Source organism: Schistosoma haematobium, chromosome ZW, assembly GCF_000699445.3.
Source record: "Schistosoma haematobium chromosome ZW, whole genome shotgun sequence".
In the NCBI taxonomy this organism is placed as follows: domain Eukaryota; kingdom Metazoa; phylum Platyhelminthes; class Trematoda; order Strigeidida; family Schistosomatidae; genus Schistosoma; species Schistosoma haematobium.
Genome location: NC_067195.1, coordinates 61,119,772 through 61,136,192, shown reverse-complemented (window position 1 = coordinate 61,136,192; position 16,421 = coordinate 61,119,772). Strand labels below are relative to the sequence as shown.

General features: G+C 33.0%; 1 protein-coding gene across 1 annotated transcript in view; it reads right to left on the bottom strand.

Moving 5' to 3' along the window:
• Positions 1-2,455: 2,455 nt before the first annotated feature.
• MS3_00010444 (uncharacterized protein) overlaps positions 2,456-16,421 on the bottom strand; it is a gene marked incomplete at its 5' end in the record, with an annotated part of 36,647 nt that continues 22,681 nt past the window's right edge. The window contains 8 exons of the mRNA XM_051218807.1: positions 2,456-2,933; positions 4,418-4,595; positions 5,475-5,569; positions 6,385-6,517; positions 8,221-8,290; positions 9,892-9,967; positions 13,329-13,437; positions 16,074-16,144. Coding sequence (XP_051072086.1) covers positions 2,590-2,933; positions 4,418-4,595; positions 5,475-5,569; positions 6,385-6,517; positions 8,221-8,290; positions 9,892-9,967; positions 13,329-13,437; positions 16,074-16,144 — 1,076 coding nt within the window. The 3' untranslated portion in view covers positions 2,456-2,589. The remainder of the gene's footprint in view (positions 2,934-4,417; positions 4,596-5,474; positions 5,570-6,384; positions 6,518-8,220; positions 8,291-9,891; positions 9,968-13,328; positions 13,438-16,073; positions 16,145-16,421) is intronic.

The window sequence follows — 16,421 nt, the reverse complement described above, 5'->3', positions numbered from 1 at the left end:
AATGAGGATGCTGGTGAACTGAAGAAGATGAGAAACTCGCGACTATCGAAATCGTCTCGCGGAGGATTAATAAATACTTTTTTGTTATGCAGTAGCTGAACAAATGAGTAACAGAACGTCAGTATTCCTCGTATGGGGAAATTTCGTTGGATTGGTTAACTGTATTTAGACGTTTTACCATCCCTTAATTAGCAACAACCATTTAATAACCTTTTACTTTGTTCTATGAACCACCAATTTAAGTAGTTTTCTCAGCACAATGTATTTCAACAAGTTCCTTTTACAAAAAGAACCAAAACCAAAGATTGGACGAGGATGGTTTGACCTCTTGGCTTACGTTAAAGTAACACCTCGCGATTAACACGTAACCTGCCCTGTCCCATCGTGATAAACAGATAAACGGATCTCCCCAGCGACTAGTTAGAATAAATTCTTCCAGCCTGTATTAGAAAGTAGAGAATGGAGAAGCACAAAGTGGAACCATTGCCTCAAACTTCTGTTCTTGGTGTACAGTCGACTAATACGCGTTGCTTATCAATGACCCTGATGAGATTCGGTAAACTATTTAAAGAGAGGCGATCTGACTGCTGAATGATTTGTTTAGGACTTAGTGGTGTTTCACTGGCTCTACAGATCTTTGTCACTTATGGCTTCATTGTGTAACAACTATAATTCCGTGTATATAGCGTATCGCCGTCTAGTAATTAATGTATATGACAATATGAGTGCTAGAATTATAATGATTGAATTAGATAATAGCAGAAAGTTGGCATTCTTGTTGTGTTTGATTTCTGACTGGATAGGATATTTCAGGGAATCGTATGTTATGAGCTAAAATGCATCTAACATTATCTAAGCCGCTTCCCGAAATTAATTGTTATCGGTTGGATTGTGTCACTGGCCGAAGCTTGAATTTTTGGTCTATAGTCGAGAGGTATACTCGTATTAGTGAGTTATAAACCAGCTTGACATTGGTAGGACCTTGCCTATCAATTCAATTAAGGGAAGGCATACATATAAGTATTCTCTATGGTGAACCTGTCAGTTCAATAAGTTTCTGACCACCCTTGCACTATTGAATGAACTGAAATAATGAATGGCTGTAATCATCTAAGAAACCGAAACTATATCAAATTCAGGGTTAAAGTGCCATAAGTTTATTATAGAAATCAATCCTTATGTTAGGATATTATTGCGATAGTTCATAGTAAATGCTGTGTTTCGTTCAGAATCATATATTTAATATACTAGTATTGACATAGTTTTAGTTTCATCATATGAAATATTTTACTTTTGTTACTAACAGTCAAGCTATATAGTGCTTTAATATTATCCTTATATGGAGCACTAACTGATATGTCCAGATATCGTGAAGTCATTGTTATCATAGTCTAAAATGTTTTTTCTTTAAGTGGAATAGGACTAGTCCATCGTGACGATGCACACCACTTACTGATGTATTAAAGTCTGAAATACAGAATATGCTTCATGGACTAGTTGCTCTTATAGTAGAAGGGTGACGTCCGAATCAAAAGAAGGATAAACTCTTTATCATTTTGAACATTGGTCAGACGTTAATCGAGGGATTAAGTGAATATAAAAAGGTGAGCTGAGTATGAAGACGTTTTAAAAAGTATTTTAGTTCCAGATTATTTGGACATGGTTAAAGATAACTCAATCGATGTCACATATGCACAGTTAGCGATGTTAGTGTACTTATCTTTTCAATTTATCAGGATTATTTAGTATGGAACAGTTGGAATCTAGAGACTTTTTATTTACGTAGAAAATGATAATATTGCTTTACTCCATGCACTTTCTGTTGTATAGTATTTTTATTCAAAGAACTAAACATTAGTTTGTTTTCAAAAACACCTGATATACGGATAGTTTGAAGCGTTTCGGATTTCCAGTTTACTTATGTTTTACTGACATTCAAACGCACTTCTGTCAAACATAAGTGAAGATATAAAAGCTCGTGTCGGTTTATCCTTTGGTTTTCATTGCGTACCACACTAAAACATAAAGGCTATGAATTCCTACTTTGGATTTTGACAAGCTTTGCAACTTATTCATGTTTTTGTCGATGTGTTTGGTCGTCAGATTTGTTCGATCCAGTCTGGCTCGTTGTTGCTGTACTACCCGATTTTCCATCAACATAGATGTTTCATATTAAATAACTAAAGACAGTTGGCAGAAGTTTTTGACAATAAAGGCTCATCAGAATCACGGAGAGAACTTATATTATTTCATGAATTTGAACCAGCACCAGCCGTTGCTTATGTCATTGACGTTGGTACCAGCAGAGTTAGTTCTCTTCAGGAATCGGATAAACCATACTGATTGTTTCAAATACATGAAATACTTAAACCCAACAGTCATTACTACTCACTCTAAAGTGCATAGTTCATCTTATCTGATCCCCTCTGCAAGTATTTAATTAAGGTTAAGACTGTTTCATGAAGAATGAGATTATTATTTGTTGTGCTTCAAATTTACTAGTAATATGTAAATTAAAAAGGATGAATGGTTTTCGTGATACACGTTACTGATTTATATGTACATCTTTAAAAATAATGGAAGAAATATCTAGGGGATAGATATTGTACAGTTTAGGTCGTAATATTTTAATAAAATATTGTCAGCACCTAAAATTGTTTCTGTTGAATTTCGAAGAAATATATTACGATCCTTTAATGAGATGAATGTTCCGTTAGAAAATGTACAGTATGCACCAAACTTTTTTGACCATGGTTTAAGTACTCTCATAATTATAGCTAAACTTAGTAGAAATAACATTAATAGAATGAATATAGTACGTGACACGATGACCTTTTCTAACTGAATCGAAAGTATCTTTTGTGAATTTGATCTAAATTCATTGGCTGGGGGATTGTAGTCATCTACCAAGCTTGCTCCTGCTTCTGTTACACCTGGAAGAGAATTACATCACAATAAATAATATCCTTGATATGTGAACTGTGTGAAATAAAGTTTAAATAATGGACCTCAAAGTAATAGAATAAAATGCTTTAACTTCCTTCACACTTTTGAATGATTTTATAATTTCAATAAGAGAACATGTTGCTAATTAACTTTATCATAAATTTGTACATTTTAAGTTATGTTGATAAAGTTTAACAACGTATTTGATACACTCATTGAAATACATATCATGAGACGTAAGATATTTTCCTACACTGTTTAATACTTTTTGAGGATCTTGTCATTATTACTGTTTAGTATTGTAAATTATAATTATTTTTACTCGGTGGTTGATTCATGTTTGAAAGCTGTTATAACCTCTGCAACAGAAGTCACCATTAAAGACAAGCTATCGTTTCATGAAGAATTCAACAGTATTAAAACTGCTTATGGCACATTAGTGATACAAATCACTTTGAAATGAGACTACTATTTTTAGAAATCTATTGTGTTTGATAATGAACGATTGTTTTATGAAGCTAACTAGTCTGTAAAATTCATGAAATACATAGTAGTGTAACCAGATTTCCAATTAGAATAAAATAATTATTAAATCTAACGCGGTTCTATATATGATATCACTTTTTACGGAAAAAATAACTTCGAGGTAAAACTTCCCCACAACCTTATTATTTTAATGTCAAGAAAATATATTTATGGGATTGTTCTTGCTGAATATGTGGCTGTGCAGGGATTGATAACCAATGAATTGGTCTTCCCCGATTGAGTGTTCGTTGACTACAATGCAACAAAATGAAAAATTGCCCGACCAAATGGTGTCAATTCATATTATCAACTAATTTACGTATTTCATTCATTTATGTGAGAAATCTCCAAATATCCCTTCATTACAAATCACAATAGGCCAATTCCTAACAGTAAGCAATATACGTCAAACAATAATTAATAATAATCATAGGACAGTAATAATAACTGCAACAATATTTATTCATATGTGTATTCTAGAAGAGGACAAAGGTTTCAGCACTCAATTTTATACGCTGCTGAAAAATAAACTTACTGGATAATTCAGACACAGCAAAATGAAGTTACTGATGAACAGCATGGAAGAATTTTTAATCTCCATTACACTGAATGTAGTTTATTTTTGAATAAAAAGCGACACTTTCCATATATATTCAGGGATTCTTAAATAGATTATTGTAATGTAATCAGCAGGTTAGTAATAGATTTATTGTTATTTTACTATTTTTAGAATGTAGTAAGTAAAGAGTTGTTATTCATTTCTACACAGAAATGGGCAGTCTATGCATCATGATATTTTAAAATATTTTACACAGAACAGTTAATGTAAACTGATCATCGTATACTGGATTTTAAAAGATTCACGATAAAACTGCTTTTAATGTCGTAAAATAGTATTCATTGCTAAATTACACAGACAAAATTTTAATAAAACCAAGAACCCTACTTTCACGAAATGAATTATCATTTTGAACATCGATTTGTTCCTCATCATTTACACATTCATCTTTAATCGATGAGGACTTGATATTTGTTGAATGTTGAACTCCTCCAGTCGATTGGTTTGTACTTCCTTCTTGCAGTTGGTCATCATCTAGTATTAATTGTTCGGTTCTTTCAATAGCCTGAATTTCGAAAAAAAACAATTAGGAAATAAAAATAGATTTTGTGAATAAGTTGAAGTGAGTTATATATTGGAATACAATACAGAATGGCTAGTTGAAATTACGAGATTACGGTTTGCACCAGACTGAAGGTCCTGAATTTGATTTTCAGTGGTAGATTCCTGGATGCTCACTACTGAGAAGTTCTATACCAGAACGAGACAACTGTCCAGTGCTTCCAAGTTTCCAATGATGGTTTAGCTAAACTTGATCCGTGGTCTGTCATTATTTGAATTCTATAATCTACGCAAACCCCACTATACAGATTTATATAGCTCACAGCAAAGAAAGAAAAGTGTATATATGTTTTAACCAAATACAGAGGACCGTTAATTTTTTACCCAAATGAGTTTTTTGTTTGCCTGACAGAAATCTTATATCTGAAAATTCATGACATTGCAGTTCATTATCACATGACAAACAAATAAATAAACGATTCTTACTTTTAATGTCAAGACTTTTTAAAAAGTGCTGATCTATGGATGTTTCCAGAATACAGTGTTTGACTTCCATCGGTCAAATACATTTTCTTGCGATAAAACGCAAGTATATGCTCAAACTCAACCTCATAACTCTCCCAGATTATAGCTGGTCATCAAGGCCTCAATTTACGGCTTTTCGATTTTGAGTGTGAAATGAACTACAGATAAGTTTCAGGATATGACAGAGGGCTTTATTACAAGTGTTTGCCATCGTGACGCTGATCTATTATATAAAAAGGTCTTCAAAATAGTTAATTCCTAAAATCCTCTTTAAAAGCGTGTTTGGTTTTGTCGACAAACGTCCAGTAATTACAAAGACAAAATAAAGTGATTTTAAATTAATAATAGATTTACTTACTAGCTGAACCTGTTTCTCCCAGTTAATGTGCTGACATGTTATAAGATAAATAACACCTTCGAAAATGGTTCCAATTGTCATACCAGCCCATAAACCTATTGTTAATAGATGAATTCAGTTAAGAAAGAGTCTTAACATTTTAAGAAAGTAATTGATTTTACACCCAATATGCACATTTGGAGAGTTTTTATATCGACATCTCACTTGGCGTATGAATAAATTACTCCTGGCTAGTTGTGTTATTTCTTTACTAGTACATAACGTGGACTATGAGAATAAGCATAAATTTCTGGAGTTCGATTAAATAAGTGGTCAAATCAACTAAAGTGTTTAATTCGTTCAAACCTCACAAGTGGTACAAAAATAGTCACAGACAATAAAATCTTTGTTAAATAGAAATTACTTGAGTTGGTCAAAAATTTATTTTGTTCCACACAGTAATGGATCCAGTGAATGATATTCAGAGTCGTTGGAAGTGAGTACAATTTACATAAGTTTACTCTCTAACTATCTGCTTACTGGTTCACTTTAACACAGTGGAACGATCAGTTGTCTATGTATAACACTATGTTAGTTCCAGAAATTAAATTTGCCCATATCATTTACCCTTTCTTTCTGTGTTCACTTATGGTGACATTGAAGAGACTTAAGTATTCTTTTTTAGAGGATTTTCCAAGAAACTACAACTGGTTTTTTTTCTTTCACTCATCTAGTGTTAAACGGATAGTCATTTATCCCGATTGGACTTATTATATTAGCTGACTAATCTATCGTTTTGCAAACGCAAAGACAGGATTTTAATAAAACAATGTTAAATATTGAATAACTTGTGTGGCTTTATTTGTAAGCTGAACTACCAGTCTAACTATCTCAATTTACAAACTAAAAAGCAAAAAATACACTCAATTACCTTCCAAACCGTAACCGCCAGCGTAAACAAGGCTAAAACTGATTGGGGAACCTATTACATATAAGCTTATAAAACAAACAATTGCACCGAACAGTTGTAGTCCAGCTCCACGAATGGCACCCCCGCAAACACCCTGCGGAATTAAATAAAGAACGAAAGTTTATCTAATAGTTATGCGTAAACTTGATTTATTCTTAGTCCATTGACTGACTGGATTTATTTGACGTCACCCACGGGATATAAGGTCTGACTTGGTAGACTTATTTCCATTTTGGTTAGTCGGAATTGATCAATATTCAAGTACAAATGAAGACCTATTCATTTGAAACCTTAATTTATCATTTTATAGGACAAGTAGATCAAATCATAGATTCACATGATATTTTATTGATATTCAAGAACCCCTTAAAACTACATTCAGAACAGGTTTTCCGTGATAAAACCATTAAAATTTCATGGTTTTCATATTTTACACTTAATATCCTCGATAATACTATTTGAGGGAGATACACGGATGTTTCTTAACTTAGATGTAAATAGTATATTTACCTTTGGGTAGATAATCTACTTTTACGTAACTTAAAAAACGTCTGATTTGCAACTTTAACAGTTTTGTCAACAAGAATTTCAGCTAGTAATGTGATGATATAACTCATATCACAATCTGTATTTCAGTTCATATTCAGCTATGTAGTATAGTAAATATATAATTTATGGTACATGGGTTTATTCAAATTGAATCACAATCATACTTCACCTTATTCATAGACTGAGATCACATGATTTCGTCATCTTCTACCAATCATTTGTGATTAAGTTATCCCTAAATAGGCTTCACTTTAAGTTGTGGACAATTTGAAATAATTAAAAACATAGATATACATATATGTATTCTCAGTAGTTGAGCTAGTAAAAGCAACTTGTCTTAAAGGTTGTTATCTCATATAAACACTGTAACTAAAAAGTTGTTCTATGTGGGTGGTTATGGTGGTATTTTTAGCCGATGTTTGACCGCAAATAGGAAATCTTGACAGCTTATTCACTTATCACAGAAAAACAACCAATGTTTTTATTGTTGGTCGTTCGTGACTTATTTTCATGTTATAATGCTTTTAAAACACGAAACAACATTCAAGCATGATCCAAGACATTATTACCTACAGGAAACAATGCAATATCTGTTTATGAAAAGATATAAGGCTATTAATTAGTATAATTCGTTTCTTATAGCTAGCTTATGACATGTAGGCCTTTAGTCACGGCGAAAAACGGAAATTGAACATTGTTTTGTTTTTGTGTGTGTAAGGATAGTGAGTGACTAAAGTAAATCTAGAATCTAATGATAAATTGTTTTCCATTTCTTAGTTGATGGAGATCCAGCCTATAAAAGTTTGGTTTGAATATCCCTAGGCCTGATTTTTGAAATTTTAATCACTATCTCCTGAATAGTCCTTAATAATCTTGTTGCACATATTCAGTGTTTTTCATATACACTTTCTACAGTATCACTATTTAAATTTATGTAGTGATACAGGTTTCCAGTGAAATTAATTAACATTGTAAAATTGACTATGAACACGATAAAACTTTCCTAACATTCTTTACATGCTTTTACGGTACATATTCTAACTGAAAATTAACGTTTTTGAAGCAGATTTCTAAGAGCACTGTAACTTGCCTGTGATACAGGTCGTTGACTATTGAAAATTGTGAACTAAGAAGTTGTAGAAATTATGCTTTAATCAATATGAATGTGGATATTTAACCATGTGAAATTAGTTTATAATAAACAAAAGAAAGAAAATGAAACACTATATGTTTTCATTAAAATCTTACCACAGTTCCATCAAATATTTGAAATGTAGCAATCAATGGCAATAGTTTAGCGGATAGTTCAATGACATCTCTTTATTAATTAAGATGAATATAGATTAAATAATAACAAATGGATTTTTAAAATAGAGAATGAATATAAAGCTTTAAAATAATATTTCATCATAAGAGTCCAAACTCTATCTAGATCAAATATCATAGTACTTCAATGTAGTCTGATTTCATTAGAATTCTTATAGTAATTCGACACTAATAGATATTTCTATTTGTAGTCTACTTAATATATGCGATATAAAAGAAGAGACTAAAGAAACAAGATCATTGAATTCTCATTTTTATATTATATTATTCCAGCCATTTATATTCTATTTCAGTAAAATCTAGGATATTATTTGAATCGTTAAATCCCCGCCTGGAGCCCCACTGGGGCTACTGCCGGTCACAAGCCCGGATAAAGGAGGAGGGTTGGGCATGAGGTTAGCGACCCCATCCCGTAGAAAACTAACTCGCTAAAAATGCTAACCAGGAAAAGTTATTCAAATTATCTAAACTCTGCCCTGGGAGTCAGAAGGTCTTCATTTAGAAGAGTTATGACGCCTCATGGTAAAAGCTGAGTTCCTTTGGAATCCACAAGGCTGAAACCGCTTCTGACAACCAGAGCAACCATTTACTTAGGTACATGGAATGCTCGTACAATGTGGGAGACTGGGAGATCCTTCCGAATTGTTGTTGCTGAAGAGTATTTAGTACTAAGAAATCACTGTTTGTGTTTTTTTCCTAACCATACTTATCACAACGTTAGGACAAAGATTGTATATAAAGTGAAATATTTAAAGGATAATTTAACTTATCGACCTAAAAATACTGTGTAAGCAAGGTTTCAAATAAAAACAAGATGGAAGTTTTATAAATTCAGTGCAGAAAAGCAGATTTTTATTTGTTTTGCGCTAAAATAAATAACTGTACTATAATATCTTGGTGTGAAGGTTAAGAATCGACTGATTATTACTTAGTGATTAAAAGTTATGAAGTATGTGACGATATAAAGGGAATTGAGTGAGTGTAGAAATGTTTTTCATTCTTATACAGCTTAACTTAATCTATTAAAGTTTAATATAGAGAGTAGTCATATTTATATACGATTAATAACCATTATATAGTAGCACTTCCCAATTTTCGTGAATTCTTTCACAATAAACATGCCTTTTAGAAAACCTCTTCAGTACTATTTTTACCTAGTGATAAGCATTATAGTACAAAAAGTTTGTAGAAAACTATAGTTGTATTACCAATGACCAAAAGTAACTAGGACTAAATCGGTATGAGATAGGTGTAAAAAGTAATATGGTAGTGAATTTGACTGGCTAGCTTTTGAACATTGGGTGTGAGTGAATAAAAAACAATAATGCATCCCTCGATAGCGTCAATTATGACTTAATTAATTATCATTGGTGCCTCTTTAACTCAAGTTGTCAACCGTTTAATAGACTATTTCTTGAATCTGTGTTTCTCATTTCCAGAACAGCTGATTTTTAAATCAAATTTTCTACTAAGCCAGAAATTAATTATCTGTTTTGAACCATATCTCAATTTAAGGAATATTTCTAAGTTCTACTACACTATTATAGAAATGAACGACCTACTTGAGTCTTTTAGTAGAAAAAATCAACTTACTGGTCAGAAGTGAAAATCATTGGAATTTTCCATCTCAATAAGGACAAAGCTAGAATAAAGGCAATAGAAGCTGTCCCTGAACAAATAACAGAAGAAAATGTTTATTATTAACATAGATATATTTTGCAAGTAAATTACTGATTGAAAGAACTAATAAATTATGCAGGTATTAACTCAGTTTGAAGGTAGATAATATCTGGGCAAAACAAATTACGGGAAATTTATTTTACAGTAAATACATAGAATACATTTATTTATTTTATTTATTTGAACACATGAATATTGGTCCAAAGGGTCACCGGAAATATATGCGACACAAATGTCATTTGATTTGTATGTGGGCCGTAATACTTCTCGGGTGCCCAGACCGAGGCAGGTGGCTTTCTTAGACGGTCACACCCCGAGCCTTTGACCCGAAAGTCCAATCCACAAGGCAGTGGAGAAACGTTAGGAGATGCAGTCCCACGGTGGCCGGTGACCAACAATAGGTTCATACGCCATTTGTTATTTCAAGATACTGGAGCTCATTTGCACAGTTGATTTAGAACCAGGGTTTTCCAACTCCCTAGATGGACTCTCCGTGTCCACTAACCCGTTTAAGGCACCGGACATTCGCTTTCCATCCTCTTAATTTCGTAAACAACACTCCCGCCGCGAGAAGGTAGTGAGTAGGACTCCCCTGACAGTGGCTATATACGCGTGGCCATGTGAAAGCATTTTGAAAGGGATAACGGACTCTCCCCACCCTCGGTCATACCAGGGCATTTGTAATTTACTCTTACTCAAGTCTTAATAGTGGGCTGGATTTCGATCATTTCATCCATCATATGATATGCACCTTGAAAATAGATGTATATGAAATCATATTTTTAAAGAATGGGCTGACGTTTATCTTTCTCCTTTTACCTTTCGACTTCAGTTTTTATTACGTTATTACCATCAGAGATTCATATCATTAAATTTATTATTGAAAACACAAGTATAATGTATACATGGGGAATTAGTTTGGATGTCTCTCTATAGATTAACTTTTCAAGGTGAGCGCTCCTAACATAGCTAATTTTATGTTTTTATAACTTTATGACAATACAATGTCAGTGAAATTTATATTATAAATACAAAAACCCAGTTGGATTATTTTAATCTTATCTAGTTAACTCGTTTTAATTCAACACTTGGACAAACATCGTTAAACTACATAATTCGATTGGTAAAATTCTTTTAATTTACTGATGTTCATTGTTAAACTAAAAAACTATTTTTGAAAACATACAAATTTAGTTGATTTATTGATTTTAAAACAATGAAACAAACGCATTGGGTCATTAAAAAAAGAAATGAAAGTAGTTTAGCTAAGTCAATTTAATTCATTCTTTATTTATAGGAACTACACTAACATGCACAAAGAATATGGATCGGTGATGAATTAACTGACGTCCGAAGAAGACCATTTTGAAATGGTTTCTCCCCAAAGCTAATTTATAGTAGCCTAAAACTAAAATAACCAGCTGAAAATGCACCGAAGGGAATACAGAAGAAAATCTAATTCACGTAAAGTCAATACAAATAAGTCTGCAGAAATTTTGAAAAACAGCATGCAAATGTCTTTTTAGAAAGATCTAATCGGAAGAACTGATAATCGCTTTCCTTAGTAGGTACATTAGTCGGGGAAGTACTAGGGATAAGGTGCAAACTTGAGATCTTCCATTTTAGATGTATCAGTTTGTCGAAAGAGCTAACTCAGAAAATGTTAGGATCAAAACTTCTTTCATAGCCGAAACTACAACAATTCATCCGCGATATGTCCAATTCCCTATTTTTCCATGGTATATACACTCGTCCTAATCGTGTATGCTGTTACTGACAGCTATTCGCTTATTCTTCATCTTCTTTATATTCGGCAAGTAAACGACCGACTTTTACATTTGCTCTACAAATTTCTATTCATAAGCTTTAGGACTACTACACAAACATGCAAACTTTGAAAAATTTGTTATGAGTAGTAATGTATCTCCATTTTATTCTCGATTACTATTTGTAAAACTAACTATGAACATGATTGTACGGCTCTAGTAATTGAGATAATAAAAAAGAAATCGGTCATCCAATTAAACTGACCAATCACTCAAAGTCACTAATAAGGTGATTCAAACCTGAAGAGAACACTGGAATTTTGACTTCTTTGTATTGCTGAAACCTTTGAAATACATGTAGAGAAACCAGGAGTATGTATAAAGAAATTTTTGGCAACCAATTTTCCTCGATCTTTCTGACGACATTTCATTTCTAGAGGTCATCTTACCATGTCCTACGACATATATTTACAGTTACTGATTTTCGTCTAGATTCTGGGACATTCTTGAATGATTCTCAGGGTCTTGTGAACCAGATTTTCAATCCCTTAGTACAACTGATAGTTTGGTGTTTTGATTTTTCATCACTTTCTCCGTTAAGTTGTCGTTATTATAGACATGGGCATTACGGATTAATGTAAAAATAGTTTATTTTGTATTTGTGCAACTCTGAATCAGAAATCCCCAAAAAATTTCTTAACTGAACCGTTATATTGAGTTAATTGGCCTTTAGTGGAATAAGACAAAAAACCAATATCACAGAGTCTATACCTCCCTTCCGATCCCCACTAGTGAATAACAGGATCTGTTTTGATTTTTTTTGAAAATTAAATGCTATTCATGTACGAACGTCAGCCAATCAGTATCAGACATTTAGGATTGTGGTTATTCCACCCCAGTAACGGAGTATCTCTTCTACCATGTCACTTAGTACATGTTCACAACGTCACTGACTGTCACAATTGATTGATCACTGGGTGGTGATCAATGTCATGCTTGTCTAGTCCTTATTAGTGCAGATCGAATGCTATCGATCATGTTGCAATGTGGCCACCAGTCTAGGTGACCAACTCCAACCACCATCTAAATCTCAATACATAGTGTCCGCAGTGTCGAGTCACCTAGACTGGTGGCCACATTGCAACATGATCGATAGCATTCGATCTGCACTAATAAGGACTAGACAAGCATGACATTGATCACCACCCAGTGATCAATCAATTGTGATTACATCTCAATCCTACAGAAGGTTAGTCACGGCTCGGATAGCTCAGTGGTAACGTCTCTGACTGAGAAGCTGGGTGACACGAGATCGAACCCGCCAGGGAGCACCAGTTCCCTCAAGATTACAGGTACACCTTGCTGACGAGTGCTAAGTAGCACGAAACCCGGGTCCAGGGTTTCCTGTTGACTACCTCCAACCACCATCTAAGTCACTGACTGCTTTTGAGTCTCATGAAAAGTATCAAAATAACAATAAAAACGATATGATATTTTGAAAAGAAAGAAGTTTCTAAGATACAGTAATGTATGTCAATACTAAAGCAGTTGTATTCACAGATTTTATCAATCCTTCTTACTTACATAATGTTACAAGAGCTGTAGAAACAACTGACCGTGGTCCGATTGAAGAGCGAGCACCAAGAAATTGACCAACACGTATGCTTGATGCTATACCAAATCCAAGTGGTAACTAAATGAAAGATAAGTACAAGAAATACATGATATTATTACTTTATAGAGATAAGTAGTTAATTAGTTCTCAGAATAACATAAGAAATTGAACGAGCCATCTCATTACATCACGGACTGACGACACCTGGACAACTAATAAAAAACAAGAATCACTGAACAAGTATTTCATCTCAACATATTTTAGTTGGTTATTTTTATCCGGAGTTCCGATTATCAATGTTTGAACTACTTAAAATATCTTTTCAAAGAGTATCCCACTATTTCACTGAGATTAGATGGAATATGGTTAATAGTGAATTACAGGATGCGCATTTATCCCACTCGAAACTCAACAACTGAATATACCTACATCCCAGAATTCATATTCACTTCGGAACACGAACCCCATACCGTTAGCTCCAAACACCGTCAGATTATCCACCCATTCACCAACGAATAATGATCGAATTCCAGTCAAAATATCATCAACAACAGGACCATGCAAATCATTCCGAATTGAATTAAATTTCGTCAATTGATTATAAGGTAAAAATGTTCAACCACTGTTCATCGTTACATACAAATTATGATTATAATCAAAGTATTAGATAATTCAAAATAAACACTTGAATTAATAAGATATTTGAGTAGTTTGAACGTAGTACTGTGAGTAATTGAAAGTTAACATGATGACCATTCGTTCAATTTATTTAGAGTGTAGGATCAAGGGTATTGAAAGGATGATATTATCAATGATCATTCAAGATTAAACATAAAACGTATCAAAATGAAAACTACTATTACTGTTGACAAAGTATCAATACAGAAATCAATGAGAAATTGATATCCAGTGACAATAGAGAGATTATTTTAAATAAGCTACTTAAAAATTGTAATTTTCTCATTCTAGAGATGATGAAGCAAACTGGTGATTATATTTCAAAGTAGTAGTATTATAACTGCTTTAAACTAAATGACAGTTGATTATTAAATGACGTAATGGTATTGATGGTGAATTATTCAGTGCTCAACAATTACCATATTTTGTACAGATATCATGGAACTGAAATAATTACACCTCCTAAGATTTAAAAAGAAGGATTAAAAGTAAAACACTAATAATCTAGTGTTTGATTACTAAACTACCGATTAAACCAATTTGTGTCGCTTAATTCAATTGGCAACGCTACATTTCTACCTATATACTATTTTTAAATGTGTGACCAGCAAAAGAGATTCTGTCCTCGGAACTGGTTTTCTATAAGTTGTATTAATCTTAAGGGAATTTAGACTGATAAAATATGCTAATCACAATATCAGTAGTCTGTAAGGATTGTTTGATGAATTTATCCCATTTCATCATATGGTATTGCTTTAGTTAGAGATATATTTCTACTCAAATATAACCGTTGTTGAAGGTTAGTGCAAAATTATTAAACTATGTTTTACGCTTATATGCAAAAGATATTTTTCTAACACAGAAACAAGTAAAATATATTAGAACATCTAATAAGAGACTTGAATTAACTTCTCTGATAATCCAAGCCAAACTGAAAGCATATTTTTGTCCCTCAATACTAAAAGATAAGTTTGTGTAAACACAGCATTGATTTGGAAATAATTTATTTTGATAAATTTGTATGGATGTCTTTGTAACGTTTGTTTTTTATTGCTTTTAGTTTTTGGCTCAATAGGTTACACGTGTAAGCAGAAGATTCATTGTAATAAATCGACAGATTATTACACTACTAATTGTATGTCTACATTTAATGAAGATGATGTATGACATTTACTTAGGAATGTTCTATAAACGATTGATGTCAGTCAGTCAGTCAGCTACAACTTAGGATCAGGTACATATATGCATCGGTCCAGGTTGCCATACCTCATTAACACAACAAGATGGACACCGGATTCATAAAAGTAGTTAATTCAGAGGTGGTAATATATAAAAGAAGGATTGCAATAAGGATATAGTACAGGAAGAAAGAATTGGTTCGTAGAAAGAAAGATATGAAGCGATTTTAATCTCTTAGTTTAAGGGAAGACAGAGAGTGTATACACCGACGCCATTATGATCGATTCTGAGTCACGTCACACAGTCTCCAATCATTGGTTACGATAGTCACGCGGACCCCAACCAAGTAGTCGGCATCTACCAACATGGCTAAGACTAGAAGTTAGTGACTTCAAGGACTGATGCCACGTTTTGGTTTGGCCGCACCCAACTTTCTTCCAACCGTCTTCAACATTAGTCAGAATTGCGTGTCGTAGTAAACGGTGTTCAGGCATACATAACACATCACCCAACCATCTTAGTCGATGGAGACTTACAATCTCATCAACTGATTTGCCACCATTCCCTAATACCCTGCGTCTAACCTCACTATTACTTACTCGATGATCCCAGCAGATGCGAGCAATATTTCTAAGACATCTGTAACTGATGACTTGCTGACAATTAATTACTTCAGTCATACATCACAAATAGCTATATTAATTGCACAGAAAGTTTTCTCTTAGTTTGAATTATATAAATGCATAGTAAAAACAAAATATCTATTTACAGCATATAACGTTAATAGACTTAAATTATTGACTAATATCAATTATGCGTAGACAATAATATATTGATAAATTACAATTCAATCCTACCAGTGTAAAGCACATTGATTCAATGTTGAAAAGAATTGTTTGGGTAGCTAATTCTCTTTCACCAAGTGTACCTGTTAAAGCAATGATTTCAAAAAAATTTGGAGAATATATTTCAAACTGTTATTAAAATGGTGAATGTAAATTATTTAAACTAGAAATATTCATATGACAGCCGAAGAAACTTTTCGTTTATCACCTATTGAATACAGTCAAATTGAATGTAGTTTAGTATTTGTCGAAATACTATACGTTTTAAAGAGGTAAACAACTAAAACGTGATCACCAGGAGAAAATGATATAAAAGTATATTCGAGGACACGTAAAGATACAACGTGCTTATGAAAGACA